The sequence below is a fragment of the Eutrema salsugineum genome, unplaced genomic scaffold, assembly GCF_000478725.1.
Source record: "Eutrema salsugineum unplaced genomic scaffold, Eutsalg1_0 scaffold_7, whole genome shotgun sequence".
Lineage (NCBI taxonomy): Eukaryota > Viridiplantae > Streptophyta > Magnoliopsida > Brassicales > Brassicaceae > Eutrema > Eutrema salsugineum.
The window spans coordinates 3972392-3985280 of record NW_006256486.1 but is presented as its reverse complement, the minus strand read 5'-3'; the positions used below and the strand labels follow the sequence as shown (position 1 = coordinate 3985280).

General features: G+C 39.2%; 1 protein-coding gene across 1 annotated transcript; it reads right to left on the bottom strand.

The window, feature by feature from the left end:
• Positions 1 to 395: 395 nt before the first annotated feature.
• LOC18011332 (putative F-box protein At1g30920) lies at positions 396 to 1070 on the bottom strand. The gene has a single exon (XM_006393230.2). It carries the CDS (start codon positions 1068 to 1070, stop codon positions 396 to 398), a length of 675 nt encoding a protein of 224 aa, XP_006393292.2.
• Between the last annotated feature and the right edge of the window lie 11819 nt (positions 1071 to 12889).

Here is a 12889-nt window from a genome sequence, read left to right as displayed (position 1 = left end):
AAAGAATAAACATGTCATAAAGAAATGATGGGCAATGAATAAGATCCTATGCATCTCTGATTGGATGTGATATAAATGAAGTGTTGAAAAGTTCAGTTAATAAAAGGATATGTACACACACAAAAAAACGAAGGGTCAATGGTTATAGGATACTGGATTACATACAGATAGCAGATAACATTTGGTAATATGCCATTGAGTGAGTGAAAACTGATATAAAATAGTTTACAATTTTTCTTTTGTCTTTCTTTCTTTTATTTCTTGTAGCATAAAGTGTATACAGAGAGAATAAACCCCACTTTTCAGTTACATCTCACCGATTTCATCAAACTTCTCTTTGTGAAAAGTTTTTTTTTTCGGTAAAATGTGAATTATGTAATCTTATCGAAAAAAAATTAAGAATCAGCTAAGTAATACAAAACCCCACTGATGCATATCCCTTCACTGCTAGGAAAATTGTTTAAGGGACAATGGATCTTCCTCCATGAATCGTTTCCAGTACCTAGTGTCAAAATTTGATATTGGCATCTCTTTTCATCAGCGTCAAGCTCTCCAATGGACAATACCTTGAAGTATTTGCCAATCGGATCAAACCCTATAAAACTTCTCCAAAAGCTTCTCCGATTACACTCTTTAGGTATAGGTAAGCTCGTGAACTGACCCGTGCTAGGCTTACATATTATTATACACTGATCATGTTCTGAGATATGTGGACATAAATAGATCAAATCAGAGGCACGACCACAAAATTCTAGACATGTGTTGCCTCCAGGGAACTTCATTTGACAATCGGCAGTTACTTCAAGAGACAATTCCTCATCATCTGGATTTTTCGGCTGAGGCGAAGTGAAGAAGCACCAATCATCGCCTTCTTGTTCCACTGCGAATAAGAGACGCGGCCGCGCAGAGGATCTGGTCAGGAACAACTCGGTGAAATATGGACGGAGAAGTATGGAGCTCCATAACTTCGAAACGCAACGAAACCTCGCGACTGACTTGGCAGGCAATCTTGAGAGTATGTCGTTGACAAGATCAGTCGGGATGGAACATGAGTTTGTTTCTCCACTCATCATTTTGTTTGCCGAGTTCAGACTTGGATAAACACCAGAGGCTCTAGTCTATGGTTTTAAAGACAATCTTTGGGTTTCAAAGTTAACTATATAGTTTTAAATAGAGTTTAAATCTAACTATAATCTACTATTATTTAATGATTGATTTTAAATCATTTATAAAAATTTAGTGTTATTTGATTTTGTATTTTTTTTTTTTGCCAAACTCTTTATAATAATTGAAATCTATTGTTATTAAATTCAAGATTATATACCAATTAAAGTCTTATGTTATTGATGTATGATAGATTACAATCACCTTTCACGAGTTTGACTTAATTTGAAACTCTTTATAAAAATGTTTGAAATCCATTGTTATTCAATTAAAGATTAAGTTAAAGTCTTATGCTATCCACAGATTAATTACCTTAAAGTGAAAAGGTTTAAGTCAATGTGAAACATTTTTTTAAAAAGAGTATAAAATCTATTGTTATTTAATTAAAGATTATATACCAATTAAAATTTTGTGTTATTCATGTATGATAGATTACAGTTACTTTAACGTGAAAGAGTTTGAGTTAGTTTTAAAATTTTTATAAAAAGTATTCAAAATCCATTATTATTTAACCAAAGATTATATATCAATTAAAATCTTATGTTGTTCGTGTATGATATATTACAATTACCTTAACGTGAAAAATTATGGGACCCCCTAGGCTTTTCTCTTTATGCAACCCATTCTTATAAAATTTTAAAAGCCCAAGTTCAGTTCATACAAGGCTTTTTTGGCCAGAGAGTCAGCTAAATCATTTGCTGCTCTGGGAATAAAGCGAAAATCGATAGCATTGAAGTCTAAAGAGCTAATGAAAATATCAGAGATCACACCATGGATCGATGGTATCGGTGACTTAGATCGGATAGCTTTGATGAGCTGTTGAGAATCGGAGTTGATAATTACTCTGTTGAACAACAAAGATTTGGCTTGGAACAGTGCAGACCTGATTGCAAGAGCTTCCACCATGAGAGGAGAAGCTACATTCAGGAGTGACGCAGAGTGTTCCGATTGAGGAAGCTGGCTTCCGGGAATGACCAGCCTAATCCTGCTACTTCCGATTGGGGAGTCCAGGCGGCGTCTGTGCAGCAGGTGATGAAACCCTCGGGTACGAGTTGGATTTGAGGTGGGGTTTCCGGATCTGTGATCGGCTTTGCAGTTTGGGTGATTGATTGGGCATCAAGCTACTCTCGAGCATCCAAAACTGCTTTGAGGATCACCTCTGCTTCCGAGAAAGTCCGATCGTTGAAGATTTTTTGGTTTCTGGAGGTCCATAATGTCCAGCGGATCCACGGGAACAACAAACCCTTGTCTAACCCTATCGGCGGGAGAGTATAAATTTCTTGGGCAAGATTCAATCCTTCCGCGACATCTTGGATTAAGCCCCCATCAAACTCATATGCAAAAGCACTCGTCTTCCACGCCTCACTGGCGAAAGAACAATGGAAGAGGAAATGGAGAGTCGTTTCGGGTTCATTGCATCTTCTGTAGAGGTGATTTTCATGTATATTCCGGTGACTCAATTGAATTCCCACTGGTAAAGCTTCATGTATGGTTTTCCAGAGAAATTTTTTAATCTTTGGGGCTGTAGAGAGCCTCCAAACCTGTTTATTCCAATCAAGTAGAAGTTCAGGTACTAAAAGGTTTTCCTGATCTGTATCCCGATCTCACTGACTAGATGCCTGAGGGATGTTTAAGCTAAGTGAGTTTGTCCTCAGCCCGGAGAAGACTTGGTTTGATACTGAGTATCTTATCCCGGTAAGCAGGTAGGATTTTCTCTATTAGAGCTTCATTCCATACCATAGATTGGCCATTTAGAAGGTCACTAACTCTGAGTTGCCTTGCATGATAGGGAGGAGGGCCAAAGGGAGAACACTTGTCCTCTGAGGACACTAAGCATCCTTCCAGACATTAATCTTTTTGCCAATGCCGACAACCCATCCAAGCTGCTCACTTAGTAAGTCTCTCCCTATGCAACTACTTTTTCATCCATGCGAAGATGATCCACTAGTAGTGCTTTTTATAACAAAGTTTCTGCATGGTATCTGCCTTTTAGGATTCGGGCTAATAGATTGTCTGGACTCTGTAACAGTCTCCATGCTAGTTTAGCTAACAATGCATCATTGAAACAGCAGATATCCTTGAATCATAATCCTCCTTCTGCCTTAGCTTTAGCCATCTTCTTCCTGGCTATCCAGCGGGTTTTTTGGATGTCTGGAGAAGAGTCCCACCAAAACCTTGTCAACGCTGACTAAATCCTTTTACAGAGGGATTCTGGAATCTTGGAACATGTCATCGTGTAGGTAGGCATAGCTGAAAGAACACTTGTTAGCATCACCAACTTTCCTGCATTTGATAACAGTTTTGATGACCAGCTCTTTGCTTTCTGCTTGATACGGTCTACAATAGATGTGAATATGTCTTTCTTTGATCTGCCACAGTGTTCTGGTAAACCCAGATAGTTTCCCATACCACCCTCAACTTCTATATTGATACACTGTAAGATTGAGCTTTTCTTTGTGTGTGGAGTTTTCTTGGAGAATGTGATAAAAATTTGATCAGTTTTCCCGAGCATGCTTCATATTTTGATAGTACCTCTTTAAGTTCTTTGCAACTTTTGATGTTTGCCTTGCAGAAAAACATAGTGTCGTCGGTAAATAAGAGGTGGTTTACCCGAGGACATCCTCTAGCCACTTTAATGCCCTGAAGCTTCTTCCTTTCCTGAACTCGGTGGCACCACCCTGACAAAACCTCACTGCAGATTATAAACAGGTAAGGTGACAATGGATCCCCCTGTCTTACCCCTCTTTGTGGCTTGATGTATCATCTAGGGCTTCCATTGATAAGAATAGAATTGGTAACTGTAGATATGCATTGCACGATCCATTTGACGAAGGTGTCATGAAACCCCAATCTGATCATTGCTTTTTCAATAAAAGACCACTCTAATCTATCATATGCTTTGCTCATATCGGTTTTAACCGCCATAGAGCATCTTTCAGTAGCTTTTGAAGTCTTTAGGAAATGAAGAACCTCATGTGTAATTAACACATTGTCTGATATAGCTCGTTTAGGCAAAAAAGCTGACTGGTTTTCAGAAATAACTGCCTCGAAAATTGGTTACATACGTCGAGATATTATTTTTGAATTGACTTTGTAATAGACATTACAAAGTGCTATAGGCCTGTATTCAGCAACTCTTTTGGCTCCCACCAGCTTTGGAATCAATCTAATATGGGTTTCATTGATCCTTTTAGGCATAACTCCAGATGCAAAGAAACCTTGGACATCTCTGATGATCTCCTTGGACTAGGAGCTTTGTCCGGATGTATTGAGAAGAGTGCCTCTTTGATCTCTTCAGCCGAATGTTCTCTTATTAAAGACTGATTCATTTCAGAGGATATCCAGGGAGACAGTGCATCATTGATGATGCTCTCATGTGATTCTAGGTTAGTGGCGTTAGAGGTGAATATGTCTTTGAAATACTCAGAAATTAATTTAACTATCTTGTCTTCCTCGTAATGAGCCTTTCCTTCGTTATCTTCCAGAACTGAAAATTTATTAATGGCAAACATTTGACGAGAAGAGGCATGGAAATATCTGGTGTTTAGGTCTCCAAGAAACAGTCTGCTCCTCTTTTTCCAATATGCCTCTTCCTTTTTGTGAGCTGCCTGAAGATTGTCTTTGATTGATTTTATGAGAGCTTCGTTTGGCGTGAGATCAGTTAGTGCTTTTTCCAACTTTTGTTTTAACTCTTCAATGTGAGATTGACTGTCTTTGTAGTGCTGTTTGTTCCAGAAAATGATGGCAAATGTGCACTGGTCAATTCGCTGTTTTACGTTTGCGCTCTTACTCTCCGACCACACTTTTGAGATAAGTTTCTTAACCTCCTCGTTATCCTTCAATCTTTTGTCATATCTAAAAGTTTTTTTTCCTCTTCTTTCTCTTCGGGTTAAAAACTGAGATGACAGGTCTGTGATCTGAAGAGTCAAAGTGCAAATATTCACATCTGCCATTTGGGAAGAGCTCAGCCCATTCACTGTTGGATACAGCTCTATCCAGCCTGCTTTGAATACTGTAAGTGCTTCTTACTCCTCTCCAGGATAAAGCATTTCCAGAGTGGCTTAAATCATACAGATCCCCTTCTGAAAAGAAAGTACGGAAATCCTCAAAAGAGCTCTCTTTTCTAGCAGGACCTCCCACTTTTTCATCATTGCTAAGAATGTTGTTAAAATCCCATGTCAAGAACCACAGTGCATCTCTGATTTGGGCTAGATCGATGAGGTAATCCCAATCTTGCTTTCTCAGTTTCCTGTCTGGATTTCCATATATGAAAGTTGAGTAGAAAGATTTGTCTTCATAGACAATGTGTGTAATGTGTATCAATGGAACTTTGGCAAGAAGATATAACATGCAGATTTCTATTCTGATTCCATAATGATAGTAATCCTCCACCTCCAATGCCGTGTGGAGGGACAATACAATGGTTGGCAAAATTTAGATCTTCTACTTTTTTAGAACAAAGTCATTGGGGTTTTTTTGTCTCCGAAAGAAATATAATATCTGGATCAGTTTTTTTCTTTATTTCCCGGAGACGTGGAACTATCTCGGGGTTCCCTAACCCTTGACAGTTCCAGTTAATAACTTTTAAGAAAGAGGAGGAGGTAGATTCCGAAAATCTGCTTGAGTCCTCTGCACGCTGGATCCAATTCTCTTTCCACGAGACGGTCCTGCCTTATCATTCCCCAGGTCCTTAGTTTGTATCTTACTTGAGTTGATCTTAGAAGCTGCGTATGTGATTCTAGATAATTTGTCAAACCATGGAATCAAACTTGTTAACCGCTTTCTAGGTGAGGGCTTTACTTTCGTCACTTTCCTTTTCTTTTGTGGAGGGTCGGATACCGGGATCGGGTCGCTATGATTCTTTTTTCCAGGTGGTCTGCCTGGTTTTCTCCTGGCCGCAGGTACCTCCCTGGCTCTTCTTGCAGAAGAAGGTTCCTTGTCCTCAATTGGTTCCTGTGATATTCTCAGAAGAGCAGGGATTCTGTCATGAGAGCCTTCCTGCCCTTCCATTCGGGTTGGTGGAGAAGGTCCCAACCTCAGTTTTTCTGGAGTTCTCTCTTGTGATCCTTGGACCGGTGAATCCTGCGAAGCTCTAGCCAGCGAGGCCCTCACCATCTGAACCGCTGATTCTTCAAACTGACTATTTTGGTCTGCCACTCTTACTCGTTCTCTACAGGCAGCGCTTTCAGATGGATCTACACAGCTAGAGTATTGTATCATTACTTCCCTTAGCACTCCCAAGGCTTCTTGCATTGCTGCCTGGGGAAGATCTTTTTCTTTTCGAATAATCTGATTTTCAGGGAGAAACAATTTTAGTCTCTGGCAAATTAAGATGTAAGCGTTGCTGAAGCGACAAGGCTTGTGGGTGCCATTAGTTAAAAATAACAAGGGTGACGCTGCTGAGATGGCGAGTTTAGAAGAGAAGGCACATGCATCAATTTTGCTTTGTCTTGCAGATGACATCATTGTCGAGGTTTCAAATGAAACGACTGCTGCTGGTTTATGGGGGAAGTTGGAGATATTGTATATGACAAAGTCTCTTACAAACAAGTTGCTTTTGAAACAACGTCTTTTCGGGTTAAGAATGCATGAGGGTACGAACCCAGAGATCACTTAGATCAGCTAAACACGCTATTACTAGAGCTACGTAATATCGATGTTAAGGTGGAGGATGAGGATGCTGCTCTACTTCTATTGGTATCTCTACCACTATCATACAAAAACTTTGTGCAATCGTTTATAGCCGGTAAAGATACTGTATCTTTGGAAGAGGTTCGTTCGTCACTTCATAGTAGAGAGCTGCGACATCAGACGTCTGGTACAGGTGCAGATAATCAAGCTTATGGACTGTTTGTCAGCGGTGGAAATAACAAGCAGAAGAATGCAAAACGATATGTCGAAATATCTGAAACCAGATGATATCTGCAATTACTGTAAAGAAAATGGGCACTGGAAAACAGATTGTCCTAAGAAGAAGAAGAAGCAGTCAGTTGTTGTTGTAGCAGAGAATGACAGCGAGTCTGAAGTAGAATTTGCACTGGCTGTATATGAACAGACACATTCCTCAGATGTGTGCTCAAGTTCGATATGTTCACAAAGTATCTAAACCAAATTCCTTTGCGAATAGCTACTTTGCTCACCCTAGGTTCTTTCCAGTTATTCAATTACACTTCCGTGTCAATTAAGCAACCTAAGATCTAAGTTCTAGGTGGCCAGTCCAGAATTAGCTTTAAGAACAACCTATGGTGAAGAACGAAATAGATTATGAACGCTAACTAACCAATCAATCTAACATCCAATGAAATCCTTTATGAGAACCCTAAACCTAACAAGCAAACTACTCAGACATGGAGATTGAAACAATAAACATGAATGAATAGATTGCAGAAAACAGTAAATAGATAAATAAACAGGGGTTCGAAATCTTCTCTCTCCGGAACAGAGTTTCAGACTTGTCTCCCCAAAAGCTCTCAAAAACAAAAGTTCTCTCTAAGAAATCTAAGGTATAGATATAAGGTGGCTAAAAACCCTATTTATAACTTAAAAACACGTTTTGGGCTTCTTAGGAAATATTTGGAAACATCTGGGCCCAACCCCTTCTTCAAACAGGAAACAAAATCACATTTTCCTTATTTCTGCGATCGGTGTCGAGCGTCACTCTCCATGGTGTCGAGCGACACTAAAGTACATAATCCATCCTTCACGAATTTGATCTTGATTAAGCTCCAAAGTGCTCCAAAATCTCCAGTTAAGCTCCAAACGTACCTAAGACCTGTAAAGACTCCAAAAGACTCGAAAGACACTAGAAAGACTCTATAAATAAGACATATACCATGGTTTAAAACCAATGTGTGGGTTCTAGACACTGGAGCTTCTTACCATATGTGCCTTAGGAGAGAGTGGTTTAACACATATGAGTATTTAGATGATGGTAGCATAATGTAGCTAACAGTTCTGCTTGCAAGGTTGTTGGAATTTGTTTGATCAAGATCAGGACACATGATGGTAGATTCTGCACCATAAGAGATGTCAGACATGTTCCGTCTATGACAAAAAACTCGATATCTCTAAGTCTTTTAGACAGTAGAGGGTTCAAGTATTCAGGTGGTGACAGAGTTTTGAAAGTTTACATGGGTTCTGATGTGATTCTGAAAGGTGCCATACATGGTACTTTATATTTTCTGCAAGGCTCCACAATCACAGGTTCAACCAATGTTACAGCTTCTGAGGTTTGTAAGGAAGATTTGACAAAGCTAATATATAACATATGAGGCTTGGTCATATGAGTGAAAGAGGTATGCAAATTTTGTCTAAGGAGGATCTTCTTTGTGGCCATGAGGTTAAGGGTCTAGAGTTTTGTGAACACTGCATTTTTGGAAAGCTTCATCGCAACAAGTTTCCTAAGGCTATTCATAGAACAAAAGGTACGTTGGACTACATTCACTCAGATTGTTGGGGTCCGTCTCGGGTGAAATCTCTTGGAGGTCACAGGTACTTCGTGTCTATGATTGATGACTATTCACGGAAGATTTGGGTGTTCATACTGAAGCATAAAAGTGAAGCTTCATAAAAGTGAAGCTTTTAAAAACTTCAAGGAGTGGAAAGCTCTAGTTGAAAATCAAACAAGGAAAAAGATCAAGAGGTTTCGAACTAACAATGGTTTGGACTTCTGTTTATTTGAGTTCAATCAGTTGTGTAGAGATGAAGGTGTTGCACGTCATCACACAGTCAGAGATACACCCCAACAGAATTGTGTAGGTGAGCGGATGAACCAGACGTTACTGGAGAGAGCGAGGTGCATGCTCTCTAATGATTGTTTAGAAAAACAGGTTTTGGTCTGAATCTGTAAGTACAGCTTGCTACTTAATAAACCATGCACCACATACAAGTATCAAGTGCAAGACACCTACTGAGATGTGGTCAGGTACATTTTCTAATTACTCAAATATGAAAGTTTTTGGTTGCACAGCTTACTATCATGTAAGTGAAGGTAAACTAGAACCAAGAGCAAGGAAATGAGTTTTCGTAGGCTATGGAGATGGAGTTAAGGGGTACAGGATACGGTCTCCATCAGAGAAGAGGGTTATTACAAGCAGTAACATTGTCTTTGATGAAAGTTCTATGTTCAGATGCTCAGCAGAGCCTACAGCTGTTGCAGATAATGAGAGTTTCGACAAGCAGGTGGAGCTGCATGACGATCATGACAAGAGTGATTTGCAGCAACACAAAGAGGGTCATGAGAATAAACAAAAAATGTTCTTTTGGGACCTGCTGTATCTGAAACTCAACCATCTGGAGTTGCAAAATATAGTATTGCAAAAGATCGACCCAAGAGGATTGGCGTTGGACCACCTGTGAGATATGGCTTTGAGGATATGGTCGGATATGCACTGCATGTGGCAGAAGAGGTTGATACGTATGAGCCATGCACTTACAATGAAGTTGTATCAAGTGTTGAAGCTGAGCAATGGTTTGCTGCAATGGGAGACGAGATGAAGTCTCATGATAAAAATCATACATGGGATCTGGTCATTATTCCACAAGAGAGAAAGATTGTCACTTGCAAGTGGGTCTTCAAAATAAAGGAAGGGATATCACCTTCAGAAGGAGTCAAGTATAAAGCTCGGGTTGTTGCTAGAGGTTTCAGTCAAAGAGAAGGAGTAGACTACAATGATATTTTTTCACTAATGGTCAAACACACATCTATCAAAGTATTGTTAGCAATAGTGGCACATCAGAATTTGGAGCTCGAACACTTGATGTGAAGACCACTTTCCTTCATGGAGAGTTAGAGGAAGAGATATACATGACCCAACCAGAGGGTTTTGAAGCTCCAGGCAAGGAAGACTATGTGTGCAAACTGAACAAGTCGTTATATGGACTTAAGCAATCTCCAAGGCAGTGATACAAAAGATTTGACAGCTACATGACGAAGTTGGAGTACGTTAAAAGTCCTTATGATTGTTGTGGTTACTACAAAAGGTTGAAGGATAAATCATATATTTATCTGGTGCTTTATGTGTATGACATGCTGATAGCTGCAGAGGAGATGTGTGATTTTTAAAAGCTGAAAGATTTGCTTAGCTCTGAGTTTGAGATGAAAGGCTTAGGTGCGGCAAAGAAGATTATAGGCATGGAGATTTTCAGTATAGAAAACAGAAAAGCTCTTCTTGTCACAGAAAACCTATATTGAAAAGGTACTAGTAAGGTTTGGAATTTCCACAGCTAAACCTATCAATACTCCAAGCGCAGCTAACGTTCATCTCACAACGGTTGTTCCTCAGTCTGAAGAAGAAAAGGAGTATATGTCTCGGACTCCTTACACTAGTGCTGTCGGAAGTTTGATGTATGCTACGATATGTACAAGACCAGATCTTGCACATGCAGTCAGTGTTGTTAGCAGGTTTATGGGACAACCAAAAAAGAAACATTGGTTAGCTGTGAAGAGAATTTTTCATTATCTTAGAGGTACATCTGATCTTGGTCTTATCTACGGAGGTGAGAGTCCCTGCCAGGTGACAGGTTATTCTGACTCAGATTATACTGCAGATGTATACTGTAGAAGGTCAATGATCGGCTACGTGTTTACCTTAGGCGACTCTGTTATTAGCTGGAAAGCAACTCTGCAACCTACAGTGATGTTGTCTACTACTAAAGCAGAATACATGGCTTTGACAGAAGCAGCTAAGGAAGGTATCTGGTTAAAAGGGTTGGTTAGCAATCTGGGTTTGCATCATGATCAAGCTACAGTATAATGTGACAGCTTGAGTGCGATTTGCTTAGCTAAGATCAGGTTCATCATGAAAGAACCAATCATATTTACATGAGGTATCACTTTCTAAGAGATAAGAAGAGAATAAATGTCAAAAAGGTAGGAACTGCTGATAATCCTTCTGATATGTTCACTAAATCAGTTCCTCGCAGCAAGTTCCAACATTGTTTGGATTGCTGAACGTCACAAGCTGTTGATCTGGCCCTTTGGGGCATCTGGCCCTTCGGGGCGTCTGGTCCGAAAGGACATCTGAGGCAAAAGGAGAAATCGGGTACATCTGGAATCATTAAGGTGCGTCAAGTACATCTGTTTGAGGGTTCAAGTCAAGGTGGAGATTTGTTAGTATGTCTTGAATCTGAGACTGTGTAAGGTGCGACCTGCGGAAGGTGCGACCTGAGAAATGTGCGACCTGACGAAGGTGCCACTTTTGGAAGGTGCTGGCTATACAGAAAACTGCAGAAGGTGGAGTTTGCAGATTTTGTATGCTGCGAAACTGTTAGCAGATTGTGTAAGCTGCGAAGCTGTTAGCAGATTGTGTAATCTGCGAAGCTGTTAGCAGATTGTGTAAGCTGCAAAGCTGCTAGCAGATTATGTAAGCTGCGAAGCTGCTAACAGATTGTAAGCTACGAAGCTTCTCGGATAGGATAACTCCTATATGGGCCGAAGCTACTAGCTTAAGGTTGTTATGTGGGCCTAAGCGAATAGGTCCAAATCTGTTTAGGGTTAACTTGATGTTAGCTATAAATAACCTTGTTACACCTAATTCTGATGTATTCTGAACTTTCAGCCTCCATTAATAAATCAGTCTCTTTTTGTCCGTGAACGTAGCCAACACATCGTTGGTGAACCACGTTAATTCTGTGTTTTTGCTTTACGTTCATAGCTTAATTTTTTCGCATCCGTTATAACACATAGATTTCTTATAAATCATGATATCTGAGTGATTAACACAAGCTGGAATCCACAGTCCATTGTAAATAAAAATACTAATAACTAGTTTAGTTAAAGACCACGATATTTAGAAGATCCTGCAGTTTTAAAGGGAGCAACATGTCAGAAACAAGTTTATCATTAAAAGAATAAACATGTCATAAAGAAATGATGGGCAATGATTAAAATCCTATGCATCTCTGATTGGATGTGATATAAATGAAGTGTTGAAAAGTTCAGTTAATAAAAGGATATGTACACACAAAAAAAACGAAGGGTCATTGGTTATAGGATACTGGATTACATACAGATAGCAGATAACATTTGGTAATATGCCATTGAGTGAGTGAAAACTGACATAAAATAGTTTACAATTTTTCTTTTGTCTTTCTTTTTTTTTTCTTGTAGCATAAAGTGTATACAGAGAGAATAAACCCCACTTTTCAGTTACATCTCACCGATTTCATCAAACTTCTCTTTGTGAAAAGTTTTTTTTCGGTAAAATGTGAATTACGTAATCTTATCGAAAAAAATTAAGAATCAGCTATAACAAAAGGCTGATAAGTGCTGGTCAATATCTTGTTATGTGTCACATTCGCTAAAAGAGTTATGAATGCTAATGTATTCAAATATACACTACAGACCTGATCACGCACATGCTTGATAGGGAAGAACGCACGAATTGAAAAAAAATTGCATCTATCTACTTCGATCCTAAATAACATAGCTGTGAAGACAACTTGAGCCATGGTCCTGACTTAAATAAAAACTTAATTTCTTAAGAAACTTATTTGATAACTTCTTGATTGTTTACATAGAGAATACAACTTTGTATGTTACATAAAGCTTTTAGCCAACTTATGGAAGCAATCATGTAAACTAATGATCATCTGAATGACGCAGAGAATCAATTTTGTTAATGCTCTCAAATTGCAGGTAAGCTTGAGATGATGTTGTTGATGTGTTCTTGGCCTCACGCTTCTGTTCTGGTGAGCTTATTGATGTTGCAGCATTTTATGTTGT

Coding starts and splice junctions, on each gene's coding strand:
- LOC18011332 (XM_006393230.2), bottom strand. CDS start 1,070: ATGAGTGGAGAAACAAACTCATGTTCCATCCCGACTGATCTTGTCAAC.